Here is a 23,147-nt window from a genome sequence, read left to right as displayed (position 1 = left end):
CTGAGGAGGGGCTGTGAGAATCTCCCAGATACATGACCACCTTTGGTTCACTTCTGAGACTCCTGAGACTCTACTCCCCTGGAGGGAATGTTTCAGTTTGGAAACTGCCATATAGCACACAACATGTGTGGCTGTGGCTGTATGGGTGAGGAGAACAGGTAAAGAGTTATTTCCAAGGAGCATGGATAACTAAAAGCAGCTGTATCGTGGAAAAGCCCCCATCTCCCACAGTGACTGTTCACCAAAGCTGTTGACAGTTGGCTACTCCCTCTTTGCAATTCTGCTGCTCAGTGTCTCCTTTGGCAGGTGTTTATTCCTCTTCCTAATGCTGAGGAGGGGCTGTGAGAATCTCCCAGATACATGACCACCTTTGGTTTACTTCTGAGACTCCTGAGCCTCTACTCAGAATTAGAGAAGCCTGTTCTTTTCTAATGAGAGACAGAAAGAGAGTGGATCCAGATGGGTGGGAAGGAGGGAAGGAACCTGGAGGAGTAGAGAGAGAAAACTGTCATCAGGATACATCATATGAGAAATGAATCTATTTAAAACAAAAGGGGAGAAAAGAAATATGCAATGGGTGTTGAGGAGATGGCTCTGTTGGTAAAGTGTTTGCCACATACGCATGACGACCTGAGTTTGGATCCCCAGCACCCACATTAAAAACCAGGTACAATGTGTACCCTTGTAGTCTCAGCACTGGGGAGGCAGAGACACAAAGATCTCTGGCACTTGCTGGGCCATCGCTCTAGCCAAACTGGTGAGCTGCAGGTTCAGCAAGAGACCCTGTCTCCAAAGCCAAGGTGGGAACTGATAAGAGACCTATAGCTGTCACACACTTGCAGACTCAGCCCTGACACTTGTCCTCACACATGCGCACAGATCTGCAAATTTCATCTGGCTTCTTTCCTCTGTGGATAGCTATATCTGTAGTATAAATTCTCAGAAGGAGAAAAACTGGGTTACAAAATAAAACAAAGAGATAATTTTCCCTTCTGTAAGTTTACATTGATTTGCATGCCTTCCAATAATATAGAGACAGCCTGCTTCCCCACAGAATTACCAGTGGAGTATATTCACTGTACATGGCAGATTAAAAAAAAATAATCAAATAAAATATTTTAATTATACCACTATAGCACGAAATATAATTGCGTAAACTTCAAAGAATTCTTGGGAAGAACAGGATGGTAAGTTTTTTTTTTTAATAATTTTTTAAAAATTTTATTTTGCCGGGGCTGGAGAGATGGCTCAGAGGTTAAGAGCACTGACTGCTCTTCTAGAGGTCTTGAGTTCAATTCCCAGCAACCACATGGTGGCTCACAAGCACCTAATGAGATCTGCTGCTCTCTTCTGGTGTGCAGGCATACATGCAGATAGAATACTGTATATACATAATAAATAAATAAATTTTTTAAAAAAAGAAAAATTTTATTTTGCATGCATTGGTATTTTGCCTGCATGTATGCCTGTGTGAGGGTGTCAAATCCTCTGAGCTATAGTTGTGAGCCGCCATGTGAGTGCTGGAAATCAAACCCGGGTCCTCTGGAAGAGCAGTCAGTGCTCTTAACCACTGAGCCATCTCTCCAGCCCCCAGGATGATAAGTTTTAGAACTGGATTGTTTATATTCCCATGGCTGGGGAGATAGCTCAGTGGGAAATGCTTCCTTCAAAACATGAGACTATGAGTTCGAATTTCTAACATCACTTAGGCTGGGCCTGATGGTGTGGATCTGTAATCCTGCTGCTGAGGGAGTGGAGACAGGCATATCCTGAGGGCTTTCTGGCAACCAGTCTAAGCAAAAATGGTGAGCTTCTAGTTCAGTGACGAGACGTCATCTCAAAAACTAAGGTAGACTATGTAAAGATAGCTAAAGTCAATCCCTGGCCTCCACACAAGTACACACAGGTGAACATATCCCTACACCCACCATGCAATACAAAAAGATTGTTGATACTCCCATAAAAAAAACCACACTCATTTATTGTGCATGTGCACATGTGTGTGTCCAGGTGTGCAGGTACATGTGTATGTTGTGCATGTGTGTGGAGGTCAGAGGTCAATCTTGGCTCTCCATTTTCAGGAGCCATTCACCTTATTGTTGAGGCAGAGTCTCTCACTGGGCCCTGGGGTTTTCTGGTTAGGCTAGGCTGGCTCACCAGCAAGCTCCAGGAATCTGACTGCCTCTGCTTCCTCAGCGCTGAGGTTACAGACATGTCTCTGCCATCAGGCCTAGATTTTTATGTGGGTGCTTGGGACTGAACCCAGGGCCTCATGCTTGTGACAGAGCACTTTACTGAGTTATTCTCTCTCTCAAAAAAAGAAAAGAGCATCAGAATTATTAAATATTGTATTATCTACTTTCTTCCTAAGAATATCAGTTTAGTAACTGATATTCATGAGTTTAGGCTCAAAAAATCTATACAAAGCCATATTAAAATGATGTATGAGATTAGAAACATCTTTTGAATGAAAAAAAACACAAATAACTAAACTCAAATTGCCTATATCAATGGCTCAAAAATATGTTCAAACGAAAATAGAAAACATGGGTTGTCATATGGATAAAACAAACAGATGATTAACTCTGAGTCACCAGTAATGCATCAGTGTCAACCTAAGGAAGAAGAATACAAGCACTCCCCCTCGTCATTTAACCAAGAGCAAGTCCAGATTTGAATTCTCTACCTCATGGTCCCTGCATCTTCTGTCCTTTGTTGCATGAGTCCGAATCTGTGCCTGCCCGAGAGGCTGTCCTGTGAATCTGTCTGTGTCTGTGTCTTCTGTGTGTCTGTCCCTCTCCAAGGGCTTTGCTCTGTCTTTAATGAACAGCACAGAAAAGGAATCACATGGAGGAAGGAATGGGGTACTTTACAGAAATCTTTAATGGAGTTTTACAACTCACTGACTCCAACTGATCCCGGCTGACCCAGATAACAAATGTACAACAGACACGGTTGTTTACCAACCGATATCCATAAATGTTGCATTCATCGCATTTGGAGATTTTAGAAGGTTGCTTTTAACCTCTGTATTTGCTGTTTTCATCAAATGATACACATGTATTACTTATGGGTCAGGGGCATGGAGAGCGCATAATTTAAGATTACAGCTAGGCATTAGCTTAGGCTGTAAAGGTTGATTACATAGGAAATCCAAAGCAAGTAAGGCTGGCTGTCACATTGTTCTCTTAAAGGTAGGTTAAACACACAGGCTGGGTACACAGTAGGGTAGCATTCGTAAGCCTTAAGTCATTTCAAGGTTTATTATTAACCTTGGTTGTGCAGTCCAGCAAAAGTTGGATGAGTGCTACTCAGATCCATTTTCTCTACAAACTAGCTAGTACTACAAATAGCTTAGTCCCTTGGAATGGAAGAGACATTTTTGGAATATTTCATTGCCACAAATTACAGCTCCCCACTTAAGTGTCTGCTTTAATAGAAAGATTTTTAAATGAGCAGTTTGGTTGTCTAGGTATGTCCATGTTTTATACTTGTATAAAACACAGTCACCAATCAGGATTGGCCCTGGATCCATCCCCAAACAGTGGCTATTGCCATCATTGATTAACTTAAGGCTTTTCAATTCAATGTACTATGTAAATTTGAAGCATTGGCTTTCTACCAAAACACATGACCAGTCAGTCATACCTGCATCAGAACTTCATCTGAGTGCGACCCAGGTCTACTTTTAGCCCCATCTAATAGGTTAAAAACACTGAGGCTCAGAGAAGTTAATTTATTCAAGGTCACAAACCAGGAAGCAGCAGAGCCAGAATTTAATCCGAAGTTTTGATACTAGAGTGGATAATCCCCTCGCCCTCCCCCCCATGCTATTCCACCTACAGAAGTGTCCTGTACGCTCTCACGTCACATGTGTTCTGTCGCTCCATCCTCCTTCAGAATCCCCCCACCTGCTTATGGTTCCCTTTCCAGTTCCAAATTAACCTACCTTATGCACAAATTACCTGTGCACACAAATCTCCAAGATTTATTTCTCAACAATATAAATTTCAGTCTAGTATTTAATCAAAGACATTGACCTGGGCTTTTTGTTTTGGTTTTTGAGATAGTCTTACTCTGTAGACCTGGCTGGATTAAAACTCATTCTGCAGCCTAGACTGGCCTCCAACTCATTACAACCTCCTGCCTCAGACTCCCAAGGGATTCCAGACTAAACTGAAAACCTTTACTGGAGCATCAGGAGACATATCTTTTATCTCTAATGTAATAGAATAATATGCATTAGCAAGGATAACTTTGGGTTTTTGTTTCAAATGATTTTTTCCAGTACTTAATTTTTTTCAGTTAGTCACAGGTCTTAGTTTAGCTTATTAATGACTGTCTTCCAGGAGATTGTAATTTAACTCCATAGTAAATAGCAAGACAAGAATAAAATCTGAACAAAATCGATTTAAAAACTGAAGAATCTTGTACCATGTATGACAGGCTTATACGTTAACATTGAACATGTTTTACGCCTATCTATGTCTGTATGTGTTTCAACTGGACCTGTATTATCTCACTGTAACCTTTACTAAACTCTAATTTGGAGGCTTGGAGCATAGCTCAGTGATGGAGTGCTTGCCTAGTACACACAAGATTTTGGGTTGAGTCCTCAGTGCACGCAAGCACGTGCACACATACACCTACATTTTTTCATCTTACAGACTCAAATATTCCTATTAGTGCTTGTTTTTATGATTTTTTTTTACTCAACAAACTTCTTTTCCCAATCATCACTACATTTTGTCTAAAGGAAACATTTCCCATCATCTATCTGTCTGTCTATCTATCTATCTATCTATCTATCTATCTATCTATCTATCTACCTACCTACCTACCATCTACCTATCTATTTTTGGAGTCAATGGGTCTCATTCTGTAGCCCAGAAGTTCAGGCTGGCCTACTACTGGCTATGTAGCACAGGCTGGCTCACACTTGCAATCCTCCTGCCTCCATCTCCCTAATGGTTGTACAATATCACAGAGTGCCTTTAAGCACTGCTCTTTCTGAGATAGAACCTTATGATAGGCTAATTTGTAATATGAATTTAATTTATGGTGTTAAATAATGTCAATAAGTATTTTCAACAAACAAATCAACAGGAGTAAGGAAGCTGTTTTTGTTAGCCTAAGAGTGAAATCATCGGCATGGATGGCCTTAGCATATTGTTCACATCTGGACTTATTATGTTATAGAATATGGGGAACATTCTGATTTATTCTTCTTTATTTTTTTAATGATTTACTTATATCTATTTTATGTGCGCTGGTGTTTTGCCTGCATGTATGTCTGAGTGAGGGTGTCAGTCCCCTGGAACTGAAGTTACAAACACTCGTGAGCTGCCGTGTGGGTGCTGGGAGTTGAACCCTGGTCCTCTGGATGAGCTGCCAGTGCTCTTAACTGCTGAGCCTTCTCTCTGGCCCCAATTTATCCAGATTGTAAAGGAAACTGGTTGCTTGAATTTCTGAAGGTTCTTCATTCAGTTAAACAGATGGCAGAGGATGCCTTATTCCGTGGCTCATACAAAATGAACTCCTCTGCGGCGCAAACATCGCTCTGGCGGTAGGCTCCAGGACACCCTTATGGAACACTGAAACATTTGAAAGTTCACATTGTTCTCTAAGTCATAGTTCTGCTTTGAAATTCTAATCTAACCTCTTTCTGATCTTAAGCGTCTACAGAATTCAACTTGAAAAAACAGAGTTCTGGAGAACTAGAACACTGGGCGAAAACCCCTATTTGTGACTCTAGTCTCTCGGGCTTCCCTGGTAAGAACTACTTCACACTGTTCCTTTCCACCCCTAATCATAAAGTGCAGCACTTTCAAGAACCTTGCACTAAAAGGTAAATCGTGGGCCTGGGGATGCAACCCCGTGGGTAGGATGTTTGCTTCGCATGCACTAAGCCCACATAAGCTAAGTAAGACAACACACACTGTAACCCCAGTGCTCAGGCAGTGGAATCGGGAGAGTCAGAAGTTCAAAGTCATCTTCGACCACATAGGGAGTTCAAAGCTAGCCTAGGCTAGAGACCTTGTCTCAAAAAGGAAACCATGAAGGACACAGATGATTCCCCCAGACTTCTTGGTCTGGGGTTGGGGCTGGGCACAATCAACCAAGGGCCCATCATACCAAGCGTCACACAAGGTTTCTAGGCCCAGGCACTCGAGAGGCACTTGAGAGATGAAAACAACATCTCCATGCCATGCCCTGTGTCTGGGAAAGGCGGGAGTCAACCAAGAGCCACCTGTGACCCAACTAAGATCTCGGGTGCCCGGTGGTCAGGCACCATTATGGTAAGCAAGTACAGGGTGGGGGGAATGGAAGAGAGAGGCAGAAGGGTTCATGGGCTGAGGAGGGAGGCAGATCCGAAGAAGTGAGGGTGGTGAGGAACAGGCTGGCATGAACTGAACGGCCTGTTAGCCACCCGAGTCCAAGGTGATGTCCGGTCCTAGGCTATTACTTTCAGGTCAGAGACCCTGAAGCAGCTGAGGGGCCTGTGTTGATGCCAGTGGATCCTGTCACCACTGAGGGCTGTGCAGAGGCCTGTGGTCTGGGCGGCCACCCGGGGCCATGTTGGTATCTAAGGGCCATGCTACCATGGAGACCATGCCAATCTGAGTGTCCTGTGCTGCTGCCTGGGGCCATGGTGACATCTTGGCCCAGGCTGCTGCCAAGGACCGTGTCTGAGTCCGTGGTCCTACCCGCAGCTGGGGTCTGTACTGATGTCCCTGGCCCACGTTGCCACCAAAGACCACATAGATGCCCGGGGTCTGGGCTGCAACCTGTGGCCATGAGCATGTCTGAGGTCCATGCCACCACCAGGGCCATGCTGATCTGAGTGGCCTGCACTGTCGCCTGGGGCCATGGTGTCATCCAGGCCAGGGTTGCTTCTGAGGGCCATGTATGGGTCTATGGCCCTTCAGCAGCCAGCGACTGAGTCGATGTCCATGGCTCCTGTTACCACTGAGAGCTATGCGGAGGACCGGGGTCTGGTCAGCCACCTGAGACCATGTCAGTCTCTGAGGACCATACCACTGCTGGGGCCGTACTGATCTGGATGGCCAGTGCTGTCACCTGTGGCCATGGAGACATCAGGGCCAGGACCTGCTGAGGGCCATGTCTGGGTCCATGGTCCTGCTGCAGCTGGGGTCTGTGATAATGTCAGTGGCCTGTGTTGGCACAGGAGGTCATTAGAACCATGCTGTGCTGAGTCAGTCCCGCCCTTCACTGGCCCTGGGATAGCTGATCCTGCCCTGGCTGGATGTTACAGCAGGAGAGCTGGCTCCACCCCTCAGAGGAGAGCTGTCCCCTCTGTCTCCCACCTCCCCATCACCTCCCTACCCTCCCCTGCACTGGGGAAAGATGGCCCCACCCCTCACCACCCCATCTGGAGAGCACACTAGAGCTGACCTGTTGTGAAGGGCACAGGTGAGCCAGCCCTAGGGGCATGAGAGCAGGACAGCTGACCCCTGTCTTATGCCCCCCACAGCAATTGAGAGAGGGCCCTGCACCTTGCCTGGGCAAAACAGTAGAGCCGGCCCTGGTGGTGTGAGTGTGGGTGAGCCGGATCTGAGGACCTGAGAGCAGGAGAACTGGCCCTGCTCCTTGCTGCAGGCTGCATTGGGTGAGCTAGCCGAGGCAGTGCTGGAGAGCTCGCCCGGGTAGTAATGATGAGGGAAAGCTGGCGGGCTGAGCAACCCAGCTACCACCCAGGCCAGGGCCAGGTCTATGAGGTGGCCCACCCCAACATCCACCCATCTATGAACTGCTGGAGCATGTGAAAGGGATAAACCTACAGATTCAAAACAGCAGGATCTCCATGACACAGGACAACAACAGGATATCCAAGAGGAGCCCCAGTGAGAGCCCATTATTAGGGGTGTAGCAGAGGCCAGAGGCCTCCAGCCAGACCAATGACTCAGGGCAATGAACACTGGCAAGTAAAGATGCCGGACTAAAGGGTAAACTGTGTGACTCAGCGGGCCACAGGACAGCTTCCACGACATGATTCTTCTCTTATTTTATATTATTTTGTTTTTTTGTTTAGTTTGGTTTTTGGTTTTTCTGCTAAATTTGGTTTTGTTTTTTTTTGGGGGGGGGGAGGAGTGTTGCAAGGGTAGGGGGCAGATTCGAGAGGACAGGGAGACAAGTGGGATCGGAATGCATGATGTGAAATCCACAGACTCAATAAAAGTTATTAAAAAAAAAGAAAAGGAAGGAAGGAGAAAGGAAGGAAGGATGAAGGAAGGAAGGAAGGAGAGAGGGAGGAGAGAGAGAGAGAGAGAGAGAGAGAGAGAGAGAGAGAGAGAGAGAGAACATGGAAGCCAGGCATGGTGGTCCACACTTTGAGTCCCAGCACTTGAGTGGCAGAGGCAGATGGAACTCTTTGAGTTTGAGGCCAGCCTGGTCTACTTAGTGAGACCCTGTCTAAAACAAGCAAACAAATCATAGACAGCATTTGGATGCAGCTAGACTATTTACTGAGGGTGGAGAAATGGCTCAGCAGTTGAGTACCTGCTGCCATTCCTGAGTGAGTCCCAGCGCCCAGATTGGGTCGCTCACAACCGTCCATAACTCCAAGACTGATATGATGCCCTCTTTTTAGCCCCCATGGGCACCCATACACATATGACACACAGACACATAAAACACACACATGCACACAAGCACATACATCCACTTCTTTAAAAACAAGAAAAAACAAAAACAAAAACCTAAAGAAAAGAGAGTAAATCATACGCTATCAATTTTTTAAAAGTCACAAATAGCTAGCTACATGTAAAAGCCCCAAACTCAAGGAGTATGTATATAAAAGCACCTGGAAGACAGACCTTTATCTAAAGAGGCCATTAATGAATATCTCGTGCTCAATATTTGGCCAACACAAAACGAATGTGTATCTTTATAGACTTTTTGTCTCCTTTTGGCTTCGTTTGGGCTTTTTTTATTTTTTATTTATTTATTTATTTTTTTTTTTGTCTTATTAGACTTTTGCCCCTCACTGTCATGGGACAAGGCTGCAGTCTAGGCTTCCCACTCAGTATCTGCTGATGTCATGGGGGAGCAGAGACATGGTATTTCCCATGCAATTTAGCTGTATCTAAACAGGTTTTGTCAGCAATCTCTACCACGGCACACTATCCCTTTTCTTGCTTTTTATCAAAAGAGCACGCTTTCTAGGGGCTTTTTTTTTTTTTTTTTTTTTTTTTTTTGTTTGTTTGTCTGGTTGATAGTTTCTCCTGCACAAGTTTAGAATGTACATGAACCCGGGAACTGGGGGTGGGGTGGGGAGCTGGCCACTCAACTCTCAGTCTTCTGTTTGCTCTGCGCTGCGTGTGATGCCGGGTGGCTTTGCTCAGTGAGAGAAGAGAATGTGCATCTGCTGTGTCTGTGCTGGAGAAGAGTCCTGTTTCCTTGGAGGGCTGGTTACCCCCAGCAGGGAGTCCTGCTTCCTTGGAGGGCTGGTTACCCCCAGCAGGGAGTCCTGCTTCCTTGGAGGGCTGGTTATCCCCAGCAGGGAGTCCTGCTTCCTTGGAGGGCTGGTTGCCCCCAGCAGGGAGTCCTGCTTCCTTGGAGGGCTGGTTGCCCCCAGCAGGGAGCCTCCTGTCTCCACTTAGAAGAATGAGGGGAACTTTATTCGCACCAAAAATTAAGAATCTGGAAACACCTCTATCTTTCTAAAGAAGTTGAGGTATCCTTCCCAGAGGCTTCTAGTGCCCTGTGTACCCTCATGCACAGGCTGAGGGGCAGAAGAGAACATCAGAGAATGTAGATCCAGAGCTAGATTTATGAAGAGACAGCTGCTTAGGGTGGTTTAACACTACTGTTTTCCTTAAAATAGTTATTTTCTCCCTTAACTCCAACATATTCCATACAAACACAATAGGAAAAGTAAACACTAATTTGAAAATGAGCTGTAAAATATCACAATTAAGCCTGGTGGTAGTGGTGGCACATGCCTTTAACCCCAGCACTCAGGAGGCAGAAGCAGGGGAATCTCTTGAGTTCGAGGCCAGCCTCGTCTACAGAGCAAGTTCCAGGACAGCCAGGGCTACACAGAGAAACCCTGTCTCGGAATAAAAAAAAAATAATCACAATTGGATCATTGTACTTACCTTTCCCTCTGGAAGCTCTCCTCCCTGGATGTGGGTAAAGGGAAAAAGAAGAAAACGATCGAACAAACAACACACTTTCCTTTTGTTGTTGTTTTTATTTGAATCTTCCCTTGGTTGGCGTTCACACAATGGTTAAGGTCCAAACTTCTCTAACTGCTGAGGTAATATGTGCACCTCTTATTCTACGCCTCTTCCTTGGTTGAAACAGAAGATCTACCCTAGGTTGACGACAGTTATGACTGAAGTTGGCTCCGCTTCTGATGGCTTCTTACCGGAAGCTGCTGCTAATGGGTCTCCTTTTCACCAAGAGAGTTTTCCTTGCAACGCGGGTGTTGAAGCGGTTATTCCGAGCCTTCTTACTCAGACAGACATCGCAGCCCCGCAAGATCTTTTCTCTCCTAGGAATCCCGCCCTCTATTACCCTCGCGGGCTGTCTGTTCCCTTCCATCCTGTCTGCTTCCGCTGACTTCTGACTTTTCCTGTCGTACACATGGTACAGCAGTAGCGGCCTCTCGTGCGGGGATCCCGATTCGTGGAGATGGAACTCTCTGAGGATGTCTACCCTCTGTTGTAGGATCTGGCACTCATTCTGCAGCAGGGCTGCGATCAAATGCAGCGAGTGCGTGTCGTGGCTCAACTTCTTCACCTGCGCCTCCAGCTCCTGCTTGGAGGACGGCTCCTCCTCGTCCGACTGGGTCTGGAAAGAGACGTGATTGCTTTCACAAGATTCTCTCCTTTCTTTCTGGCATCCCTGGTACGACTTCGTTACATCGCTGAGCTCGTCACGCTGTGTACTCCAGTGATCTGTTTCCTGCAATAGCTGCTCCATGTTGCCCCTGACTCTTCCGTACTTCCCACAGTGGTGAAGAAGGGGTCCGTACCGGCCTCTTTCCATGCTCAGCTGCATGTCATCAGAGCCTCTCTTTCCTTCAGAATGGCACAGATCCCTTGCATACCCATGCATCATGTTCTTAGCTCTCTGGTCATTCCATATCGTCTCCTGCTTCTTTGTGTTCTGTTCTTTCTCTGCGTCGAAATTAAAGATCAAATCTTTAAATCGCATTTTATTTCTCTTATCAACACCTCTGATTTTAAGTTCTGACATATCCTTGGAAGTACTGGCATCGTCAAAAGACTCCCTGACTTCTGTAGTCTGCTCTTCAAAGCCTGCTATACTTTTAAGAACATCTCTAACGTCTCTTAAGAGATTGCTAAATTTCTGTACCGTCCTTGGTCTTGTTAGAGGACGGATACTATTCTTTGGTGATGGGAGGGAACTCCAGCAGAAAGGGGGGAGTGATCCAATTTCAAGGAGGGAAATGGTGATCCCAGGGTTCGGTGGTTCTTGATTAACACAAGGAGTAGGGTTAGGAGTCTGAGGCTGGCCAGGCATCTCAGCGACACTGTCAGAGTCGGACATCAGGGCTGCGGAAAGCAGAGAACCTTGGAAATTCCAGGAAGGACAGATGGCAGTCTCGTGTGAGTCGTGGAGGAGATGGCACCAAGCAGGAATTATGGACCAGAGTTAATGACTGAGACCAGGGAGATGGTGTTCAGGTAGAAGGTGACATCTCAGACAGCCTAGGGGGAGGGGTTGGGAAGGGGGAACAGGAGCTGGGGCTCCATCTCCCTTCTGCTAGGCTTCTGGTATTTATTCCGTGGCCCTAGCAACCAGGTCTTTATTCTGTCATTACCCCTCGGACCTGTCCACACATTCTCTTTCCTTTGCATCACAATGGAAGCCTCTTAAACACCTGCCCACAACTCAGATGTCACAACCAACCTTGCTCCTCCTATAAGATCTATACAACCCCCTTGCCCATCTCTTCTCGGCTAGGCACTTCATTCTAAGTGCATTTCAGTAATTTCCTACCCGCCCCCATCCCATCCTCACCATACCACACCGTGCCAACCTCAGCCACAGTGTCCCAACTAAGGGTATGGCTGAGAGAAACCTCACCAGGCCCTCCCGCTTCCATAGAAGGGGATTTTACTGCTCCTGTTGTCAGAGAGATGCTGTTGTAAAAGAATTAGAAATACCTGGTGGTTTCGAATGGCCCCTGCAGGCTCAAAGGTTTGAATATTTGGTCACCATTGAGTGGTGCTATTTGAAAGGATTAGGAGGCGTGGCCTTGTTGGAGGAAGTGTGTCACCTAGGGTGAGCTCTGAGGTTCAAAAAGCTCTTTAGAAGTCCAGAGTCTCTCTCTTCCTGCTGCCTGCTGATCCAGATGTAGAACTCTCAGCAACTTCTCCAACACATGTCTGCCGGCATGCTGCCATGATGACAATGGACTAAACCTCTGAAACTGTAAGCAAACCCCAATTAAATGCTTTCCTTTATGAAAGGTCATGCTGTCTCTTCACAGTAATTGAACACTGACTAAGACAGGATACAACAGAACTCCCAAAGCTCCATCTTTAGTGATTTTAGGGAACCAATATCAGAAATCCCTCCATTCAAAAATATTCTACTGAATGTTGAGACTATTGGAATGAGTCAACAACACAATTACAAATTAAGACTCCCCCCCCCTTTGTGTGTGTTATTAGGGAAGGAACCCCCTGGGCTTTCTGTCTACTAGGTAAACGTACTACCCCAGGCCTCTGCTGCGGGTCACTCTGTCTGGGCACCTCTTGGGGGAGGGGGTGAGAAGGTACAGCATCTGCTGCTGACTTCTCACCTGACTCCCGGTGTCTGTGATGTTGACACCCGAAACAGGCCTCCAATTGAGACTTAAAAAAATATATGGAAGCTGTAAGACAGGCTTTCTGGACTTATTACTCTCCCAATTAGTGCTATAAACTTAGTGATTACTCACAGTACCCGATAAAAATGACAATTTGTCTAAAATATTTGAAACAACTCAATCTGAAAAGTTGAAGTGGAAAGCTCCCACTCAACCTCCATCCAACAAACATCCTGAATACCCTGGAATTTGGGGGTAGATATGAGTGGATCTTGGGGGCTCTCCGGTCAGTCAGTCTAGCTAGTAAAATAAAACATACCTTTATCTTACGTAGTTGTTTAATAGTTTGTTTCATGCATGCAAATTTTTGTGTGCATGTATGTGTGTGCACCATGTGAACACCTGGTGCTCTCAGATCCTGAAGAAGGCACCAGACCTCCTGGAACTGGAGTCAAGGGCGCCATGAGCCATCATATGGGTGCAGGGAAACAAATCTGAGCCTTCTATAAGAGCAGCAAGTGCTCTTAGACCATCTCTCTCTAGCCTTCTTAATAACTTAAGAAAAAAAACCAGTATCTGTTAGTGATGACTATTAAGGTTAGAGTCTTGGGTTCATAAGGGATACTGTGCAAAATGTCAGTTTTTATTTATTTATAAGATTTATTAACTTTGAATACACTGTTCTGCCTAAATACATGTCTGCACATATGAAGAGAGCACCAGATCTCATCACAGAAGGTTGTGAGCCACCATGTGGTTACTGAGAATTGAACTTGGAACCTCTGGAAGAGCAGCCAGTGTTCTTAAGCACTGAGCCATCTCTCCAGCCCAGAATATTAGGGTTTTTTTAAGTGCTTGGTGCACGTGGAGACCAGAGTAGGGCATTAGATCCCCTGGTACTGGAGTTATAGATGGTTATGTGTTGCCCTGTGGGCGCTGGAAACCAAACTTGGGTCCTCTGCAAGCATTCTCAACCACTGAGTTTTCTTGCAAGATATCATTTTAACATCTTGACTTATATCGTGCCTTTAAATGTAATCATGCACATGTATACTGCCATTTTATAGAATAATGCACCTGAAAATTGAAATTTTTTATTTAAAAAATTATGCGATAGATGTAGTCGGAACCATTTCCTGGCCAGGGCTTCTGTTTACCACTAGGTGGTGCTATAGATCTAAAAATTCTAACCTGCTGCCGAGGGGGTCAGAAAGAAAGGGACAGAAGCAAAGAGAAGCAGGAAGACTACCTCTAGATGTGTGCAATCTCAGAAATGTTCTCATCCACAGTCCCAATTTTGTTTATTTTTTTGTTTTTCCATCCCAACCAAACTTTCCCCTCCCTCCCCCCCCCCCCCCCCCCCCGCCCCTGCCCTCAGTCACTTCTCGGTTTCTCTTCAGATACAGGCGGACTTCCCATGGATATCAGCCAAACATGGCATATCAAGTTGCAGTGAGACTAGGCACCTCTTCTCCTATTAAGGCTGGACGAGACAATCTGGAGGAACGGGTCCCAAAAGCAGGGAACAGAATCAGACACACACACACACACACACACACACACACACACACACGCCCCCTCCCCCTCCCCCCCACTGTTAGGAGTGCCACAGGAGGACTGAGTTATACAACTGTCACATATATACAGAGGGCTTTGGTAGGTCCCATGCAGGATTCCTGGTTAGTAGTTTCTGTGAGCCCCAGTGAGCCCAGGTTAGTTGATTCTGTGAGTTTTCTTGTGGTGCCCTTGACCTCACTGGTTCCTACAATCCTTCCTCCCCGTCTTCCACAGGATTCCCCAAGTTCTACCTAATGTTTGGCTGTGGGTCTCTGCATCTGTTTCCATCAGTTACTGGGGGGAGGCCTCTCTGATGACACCAGCTAGGCACCAGTCTATGAGCATAGCGGAATATTATTAGGACTCATTCCACTGACTTTTTTTTTTTCTTTTGGCCAGTCATGTTTGGTTCTATCCTAGGCCTCTAGAGTATCCTGCCTCTGGGTCTTGGCCCTCAGCAACGTGCTCCATCTCATTGCATGGCTCTCCAGCTGGGCCAGGCATCAGTTGATTACTCCCACAATTTCTGTGTCATCTTTACCCCAGCATATCTTGTAGGCAGGACGAATTATGTGTTGAAGGTTTGTGGCTGGGTTGGTGTCCCAGTCCCTTCCACTGGAAGTCTTGCCTGGTAACTGGAGATGGCTGGATCAGGCTCGGTATCCCCCATTGCTAGGAGTCTTAGCTAGGGTCACCCTTGTATATCCCTGGGAGTTTCCAATGGTCTAGGTTTCTCACAGTCCCATTTTTTAAGGGCTCAGGAATGTCAGTTCAACAGGTCTTGACAAAGTTACAGGTAGTCATAACCCACAAGCATCTGGGTCCCTTGCCTTGCTTGAGTCTGGGGGGCAGGCAGGTTCCATGGGCAAAAGTCTGAAGGAGCATTTTAAACACCTGAGGGTTCTACAGGAAGAGCAAGTTTTCAGCACTGACTGGCTCCCTTGATACAGCTATTGGCCAACAAGCCTGTAGAATACAGATAGCAGTTCAGCAGAGATTCGTGAGAAAGCAGCCGCAGAAACTTCCTCTAGAAGCAACAGTTGAATCTGTGTAGAGACAAGAGAGGCCAGAATTAAAGCAGACCGCTCACATGTTATCCAGAATTAAAGCAGACCGCTCACACGTTATCTAGAATTAAAGCAGATTACTCACACGTTATCACAGACTTTGAGCATTTGGAGTCTGGCCCAGCGACTTGTGACATCTCAATCAAACATTCCAAGCCGAACTGCTCATGACCCATGCACGGAGCCTCCCCTAAATGGCTAGTCTGAAGGACAACTAACTGTTGCTATAAAATTTACCACCTGGGCGTGTGTGATGGTTCAGTGTGTACAGGAACCAAGCTGGGACTCCCATGGTAGGAGGACAGAACTGACTCTGGACAGTTGTCCTCTGACTTCCACATGCCAGAGATACACACATACACACACACACACACACACACACACACACACACAGATACAGACACATGCACACACAGAGAGACACACAGACACATGCATACTCACAGAGACACACATACACAGAGACACTCACACACACACACACACTCACACACAGACACAGAGACACTCATACACAGACATACCCAGACACACACCCAGACACACACACACACACACACACACACACACACACACAAACACACACACTCAGTAAATGTAATAAAATTTTAAATGTACTACTTAACAAGATAGTGAGATGCCCACTTATCACTTCAGAAATAGACAGCACATAAATGAGACATGAGATATGAGCAAGAACTTGCCCCCTACTGTTATAAAAGGATTACCATCTCTCTGCGATGGTGATATTCTATCACCCATTCATCTTTCTCCCTTCCTTCCTTCCCTCCATTCCTCCTTCCTTCTCTCTTCTTTCTTTCTTTCTTTCTTTCTTTCTTTCTTTCTTTCTTTCTTTCTTTCTTTCTTTCTTTTTCTTTCTCCTAATTGTCTGTCTGTCTGTCTATCATCTCTGTCTAAGGATTAGCCCAGTGTCTCTCTTGCAACATGTATTCTCTAAGTCTTTTTACAGCAGCTCTGGTCTGGTAGTTTTATTCCCTGCAGGGGAGGGAGGGCCTTTGGCAGGCCATTCTCAGCACGACAGTATTTGCTAGTCAAACAGTCAAGGCAGCTTTACCGGGCATACTAAATTAAAAAACAAAAAAACAAAAACAAACAAACAAAAAAAACCAGCTGACAATACTCAGGAATAAATTCAGCAACAGAAGTGTAAAACGTGTACTCTGAAAACTATATAAGAGTATGGAAAGATGTTGAATATTGACATAAGAGAGCTAATCTGTTACGTTCATGAGAAGGTGGTTCTGTCTACTTACGGTGACAATAGTCTAGACCCAACACGGTCCTTACCAAAGTCTCAGCTGCAGAAATGGACACACTGACCCCAAAATGCTGAGGAAAATCAAGTCCCCAGGACAACCTGATGGTCTTGAAAAGAATTAAAGTCAGAAGTCTCACATTACCTCAACATCAAGACTCGCCATAAAGCTGCCATCGTCAAGGCAGGGTGGCTTTATGAGAGACCACAGGCAGGAATCAATGCAACAACAGAGCTCACACTAATCAACTAAGAGTCAGCAAAAGTACGAAAGCAGATCCAAGGATGAGTCTTTCAGCCACAGATGCAGGAAACATTGGACATGTATAGCAGATAAAATCGACTTTAACACTGTGTCAGAACAGGGTGACTCCTCCCCTCGATCATCAGAAGGGTCTCAGTAAACAAACACTCCTGTTTGTTTGTTTGTTTTTGGTTTTCCAGACAGGGTTTCTGTAGACCAGGCTGGCCTCGAACTCACAGAGGTCTACCTGCCTCTGCCTCCTAAGTGCTAGGATTAAAGGCGTGCGCCACTGCTGCTGCCACCACCACCGCCTGGCCAGTAAACATTTCGTAGCAAAAGATGAGGTAATGAAGGAGAGAGATGAGGGGAGCAGATTTATTTTACCACAGTTTTATCTGACCCAGGACCTTTCAGGAAGATCCAGAATCCAGTGACAACTGCGTTCTTATGTTAAGGTCTGTGAAGAACAGATGGAACGTGGTTAGATTCAGGAGAGTGACCTACTGGGAGCAGGCTAGGGGTGTAGAGGGCAGGGCCAGCCTGTTCCATTACTCTTGGGCTGTCTTGAAGCTTCCCTGGATCTTGGGTACACGAAGTTGGACAGAGTGAGGGGAGGTCAGGGTAGCATTTCTAGGTTTCATGGCTGGCTTTGAGGGAAATGGGATTCTCACTTCTGTGACCCACCTTTGGAAAGAGAAATTTTGTTTTCTGTGACCACCTGGCTGGGGAGGGTGAGGGGGGCCGGAGGTCAGAGATATCCGGTATAATTGGCCTTTGCGGGCACTCTGAAGACAACAGGTGTCAAAGGTGGCTTGTTAGCCCCGTGACATCAGCATACGTCTACGTAATTAATAAGACCGTTACTCCCCTCCTCAAAGAACATCAGACTAATGAATCTGGAGCCACATTGAAAGAATGGCAGAGGGTTCGAACAATGGAAATAATTTTCCTTCCAAACCACTGTTTCTTGGTCATCAATTCTAAGTCTTAACTTCTTCTTTTTTTTTTTTCTTTTTTTTTTTTTTTTTTTTTTGGTTTTTCGAGACAGGGTTTCTCTGTGTAGCTTTGCACCTTTCCTGGAACTCACTTGGTAGTAGCCCAGGCTGGCCTCGAACTCACAGAGATCCGCCTGGCTCTGCCTCCTGAGTGCTGGGATTAAAGACGTGCACCACCACCGCCCGGCCTAAGTCTTAACTTCTAATGACAAGCTTCACTGGCCAGAGCTAAAAGGACACTCAGCAAACCATTTTTTATTTATTTATTTTTGCAAGAAGAAGGTAAAGTCAGGTGTAATGGTTCTTGCTTCTAATCCCCATACTCAGGAGGCTGAGACAGGAGGATGGCTTAGATTACAAGTTCCAAGCCAACCTGAGCTACAGAGTGAGGCGCTACCTCCCAGAGAGGAGGAAGAAAGTGAAGAACCTTACAAGCTCACCTCTGGATGTCAGGACTCCTTCTGACAATAGACACAGACTTCCAATTCCTCACCCCCTCCCTTCCCTCAACCCTCCCCTCTTCATTTTTTCCTCCTTTTCTCCATCTTTCTTTGACATGAAGTCTTGCCATGTAGCCCTGACTTTCTGGTATTCACTCTGTATCCCAAACTGGCTTTGAACTTGTAGCAATCCTCCTGCCTCAGCCTCCCTGAATATGGGGATTATGGTCATGCACCAGCCAGCCTGGATTCTTCCTTTTCTTTAGGTCCAAAACACCACCCTCATTCACCTCCTCAAGTATTCTCTTGATGCTGGAGAAATGCCTTAGTGATTAAGGCAGCTGCTTTCGCAACCATGAGGACTTGAGGTTGGATCCCAACAAGTCAGACATGGTTTTGTATGATCCTGTGGCCCCAGCACTGTGGAGGGTAGAAGACCAATGAGGTTTGCTGGCTGTCAGCCTAGCTGAAAAATGTGAGCTCCAGGTTCAGGGAGAGATCCTGCCTCAAAGGAAGAAGGCAGAGAATGACAGAGGAGGACACCTGATTGCCCCACTCTACCCTCTGTGTGCATCCACACACAGGTACACATATTTGTGTATATAACACCCACATGTCAACCACACTCACACACAGAGACATACACAGAATAATGACTTTTTTTTTTCTTTTCAGAGACAGGGTTTCTCTGTGTAGCTTTGCGCCTTTCCTGGAACTCACTTTGGAGACCAGGCTGGCCTTGAACTCACAGAAATCCGCCTGACTCTGCCTCCCGAGTGCTGGGATTAAAGGTGTGCGCCACCAACGCCTGGCTAAATAATGACTTTTAAAAAGACTGCATTGCCTACATGTGACTAAAGCTCTCAATAACAAAAATAACTGCTCTGCCATGTCCAGCTGATGGTCAGGAGAAGCCGTTACTCTTAGTTTCTCATGTGAGTGCCAAGGGCAGTGGTGGTGAACACACAGCAGACCAGGAAAGAAAAGAAGGCGCAGGGTCCATGATCCATTTAAAGAACATGTCCACTTCGGGATCTGGACAGATGGCTCAGTAGTTAAGAGAACATACTGTTCTTCCAGAGGATCCAAATAATTTAGTTCTCAGCACACACATCATGTGCTGCAAGCCACAAAAATATACAGAGTAGGATTTCAGCTGATTTTGACAAAGCTAATACCTGGAAGAAGCCAAGGGCCTTCCGGAGGTCAGGCTGAGGCTCAAGGAGCTTTGGTGATATTTGGCTTTGGATTATCAGCCGTTTTCTGCTACAAGTTTCTTGTGTGCTATTGTAGCTTTTCCATCATTTATTGGGCACCTTATCGCCTCTACTAAAGGAATATTTAGATAACTTTTTGCGCTGACAGCTGTGCACAGCCAGAACCCCAGTTCAAGCCTCCCTGTAATTATCGTCATTGGCAGCATCCGGCCAGGTCCATCTCCAGACGGAGGAAAGTGCCTTATCAGAGATACCTCTGTACTCTCTAAGAACAGACTTAAGCATCCGGACTACCTGTTTGAGAAGGCCTGGCGGATGTGCCAATTAAGCTTTACTTCCTGCTTTCCCAAACCTTACCTCTAGTTCCAGATCTCCTTTAACTATCACCAGAGGCATCTCTAGCTGTACACAGGTTGCCTAGCGACTGAGCACACTTTCCCCCACCCTGAAGAAAAATGGCAGTTAGCTTGGACAGATAGGAGCCACAGGAAAAAAAAAGACAGTTTTATTTTCTCTTATTGACCTAGCAACTTACAGATTTTTAACCTTTTCTACCAATCACGTTTAAGATTATAGTTGAACACATAGGATCCCTCTTCTTAGATATTACCCGAATTTAGCCTTTAGTTAATTCATTAGTCACTTCCCTTTTGAGTTGCAAATGATAATTAACAATTACTACCCCTCTATGTGATTCTTATCACCCCTCCATGTTTGATCCTGGAAGCCTGGTGGTCACTGCCTGAGGAAAATTCTTACCTACCTTTGTGACTCCGTAGAATTCAAGCCTGGTAACCTTGAGCAAGGTTACCAGAGGAGATTGCTATTGCTTGGGTTTATAACTGGACTCTTGAGAGACTTGAGGAGAACTAAGAGACGGAGAACAGAGAGGGATAAGGAGGATTTTGATCAGGGAGAATGTGTGGATGAGATGGAAGATGAGGAAGAGTCAGATGGGGAAGTACTAGCTGGGTAAGAACAAGATGAAAAGGACCTATATGAGGCAGAATTAAGATGAGAGAATTAAGATAAAACTTAGAGGGAGCAGTAGATAAATATAGAGAGAAATCAGGCAAGAAAGGAACTAGACATGAGAACAGAACTGAAGCTGTGTAAATAGGATGCCAGAGGAATTAAAGTGAATGGACTAAAGAGCTCGATGTGCTGAGATTCTATTTTTCCGAAAACAGTCCTTGCTGTTCGTAGTCTCTCTCCTGAGCCCCTGGACAATAATATGTACAATATTAAGGCTGATCCCTCTAATATTATACAAGAATCATGGGGCTTACTACTGTTTGACACAGCAGCTCCAGGAGGATCAGGTGCTTCTAGCTTCTGAGGATGAGCACACATACATACACATGTGTGCATGCACACTCACAAGCGCGCGCACACACACACACACACACACACACACACACATGCACATGTGCACATGTACATACACACATACACAAACATACATATATATATATATATATATATATATATATATATATATATATCTCCCTAGTGATCCAAGGACCACCTGCTGGCCCTCTAGGCTGTACCCTCTAAGTCTTTCACACCACCTCTGAGTAGCCGCCTCCTTAAATCCAAACCTTTGCCACATGGGACTTTGGAGGACATTCAGTATCCCGGCCGCTGCAAATAACAATTTACTGTCCTGATACACTGTAGTAAGGGCTCCACAGATGACAGTATAATAAATATTATACTGAAGCTCCAAGTCTTTGATGGGGTGGGACATAAGGTACATTAGTGTCTGGTTACCCTCCAACCTACCCTCTTACCCAATATCTCAGAGACATTAGAAACGTTATCCCCTCACACACATGAAAACATAGTTTATTTTTTCTCATTTGCTTTCTCCGACCCTTATCCCACCAAAATTATAGTTATTGTCAATTTCTTTTCATTATTATTATCACTGTTATTATCAGAAACAGGGTCTCACTACACAGCCCAGGCTGGCCATGAATTCACGATCCTCCTGCCTCAGCTTCCAGTGTATGGGATTACAGTCCTGCACTGCTTTGGTGGGTTTATTACATTGTTTCCTCTATCGTAGCAGTTCTCAACATGTGGGTTGTGACCCATGAGGGGTCTACTGACCCTTTCACAGCAGTCACGTATCAGATAGCCTGCACATCCGATGTTTACATTATGATTCATAACATTAGCAAAACTACAGTTATGAAGTAGTGCTGTGGGATGGTCTGTATGGCAAATGTGTTGCTGATTAGTCAATAAATAAATCACTGATTGGCCAGTGGCAAGGCAGGAAGTATAGGTGGGACAAGGAGGAGAATAAAGCTGGGAAGTGGAAGGCTGAGTCAGAGACACTGCCAGCCGCCACTATGAGAAACAGCATGTGAAGATGCCAGTAAGCCACAAGCCACGTGGCAAGGTATAGATTTACAGAAATGGATTAATTTAAGCTGTAAGAACAGTTAGCAAGAAGCCTGCCACGGCCATACAGTTTGAAAGCAATATAAGTCTCTGTGTTTACTTGGTCGGGTCTGAAAGGCTGTGGAACTGGCAGATGAGAGAGATTTGTCCTGACTGTGGGCCAGGCAGGAAAACTCTAGCAACAAAGTAGCAACAAAAATAATTGGATGGTTGAGGGGTCACCACAACATGAGAAACTGTATTAAAGGGTCACAGCATTGGGAAGGTTGAGAACCGCTGCTCTATTAGAGTGTGAACCCCACAAAGGCAACATTTTGTCTTGTTTCCTGTTGTTTCTCGAAACTTATTCAATTCATGACTCACAAAAGACATTTACTATATACCTCTTGTGATATGCATGAATCAATGCTGGTGAGTTGTCCAAGCAAAATCTGTTGATGAATCATCCTCACATAAGAAATAAATTTTTGTGAGTTCAGAGTCAACCCAGGTGAGACCATATCAGTAACCACAGAGGCTTCCACAAGTTTCAAAGGCCAGGCCAACCAGCAACCTTGACACAGTAAGTCTCTCAGAAAGGTTTACCATGATCTTTTTGGAATTTGGTGACATTCCCTGTGTTTTTCAGAAGGTGCTGACTTCTGAAGCATGTGAGTCTGTCTCAGGTCAGCAGCTTGTACCTTCCCGCTGGCTGGAGCCCATTTCTCAGTCTGCTCAAACCAGCCTGCTGTCATGATGACCTTGCTTAACAGGAAGAGAAATCTGGCTACAATCTGTTTTCTGTGCCTCACCCTCCACTCTGAAGTCTCTGTGTGTAGAATTTTTTTTTCTCCAGCTGGAATTTCTGATTCTTCTTCTTCTCCTATTTTTTTTTAATTCTTCCTGAGAGAGCTTTATTGGAAGAGTGTTGACTTTCTGCTGAGGAGTTTATAAAGGATATCAGTCTTTCCAATGTTTTGTGTTCATTTCCCAGCAAAGTTTTGGCTTAACACAGTGAGCAGGATTGTGCTGCGCTTCTGTTTCCAGTCTGTGCTGAGCTATCAACTCGACTTCCATTCCGTCGGGGTTGGAACTGGCCTTTCATCCTTCAGCCACGGTTAACAAAACCCACTTTTGTGAGACATCCATCAT

General features: G+C 45.5%; 1 protein-coding gene and 1 long non-coding RNA gene across 2 annotated transcripts in view; one reads left to right on the top strand and one right to left on the bottom strand.

Moving 5' to 3' along the window:
- Window positions 1-10,196: 10,196 nt before the first annotated feature.
- On the bottom strand, window positions 10,197-11,795 carry Spz1 (spermatogenic leucine zipper 1). Its single transcript, XM_059276390.1, has one exon. The coding sequence runs from the start codon at window positions 11,539-11,541 to the stop codon at window positions 10,390-10,392; it is 1,152 nt and encodes a 383-aa protein (XP_059132373.1). The 5' UTR covers window positions 11,542-11,795; the 3' UTR covers window positions 10,197-10,389.
- Window positions 11,796-11,864: 69 nt separating this feature from the next.
- LOC131921664 (uncharacterized) overlaps window positions 11,865-23,147 on the top strand; it is a 31,159-nt gene continuing 19,876 nt past the window's right edge. Inside the window, exon 1 of the long non-coding RNA XR_009382054.1 lies at window positions 11,865-12,429. This is a non-coding gene — a long non-coding RNA (uncharacterized LOC131921664). The remainder of the gene's footprint in view (window positions 12,430-23,147) is intronic.

Source organism: Peromyscus eremicus, chromosome 11, assembly GCF_949786415.1.
Source record: "Peromyscus eremicus chromosome 11, PerEre_H2_v1, whole genome shotgun sequence".
In the NCBI taxonomy this organism is placed as follows: Eukaryota; Metazoa; Chordata; class Mammalia; order Rodentia; family Cricetidae; genus Peromyscus; species Peromyscus eremicus.
The sequence above is the reverse complement of the archived record's forward strand: the minus strand, read 5'-3'. Positions and strand labels throughout refer to the sequence as shown.

Bases quoted from the DNA above. Each gene is read 5' to 3' on its own strand.
- Spz1 (XM_059276390.1), bottom strand. From the start codon at position 11,541: ATGTCCGACTCTGACAGTGTCGCTGAGATGCCTGGCCAGCCTCAGACT.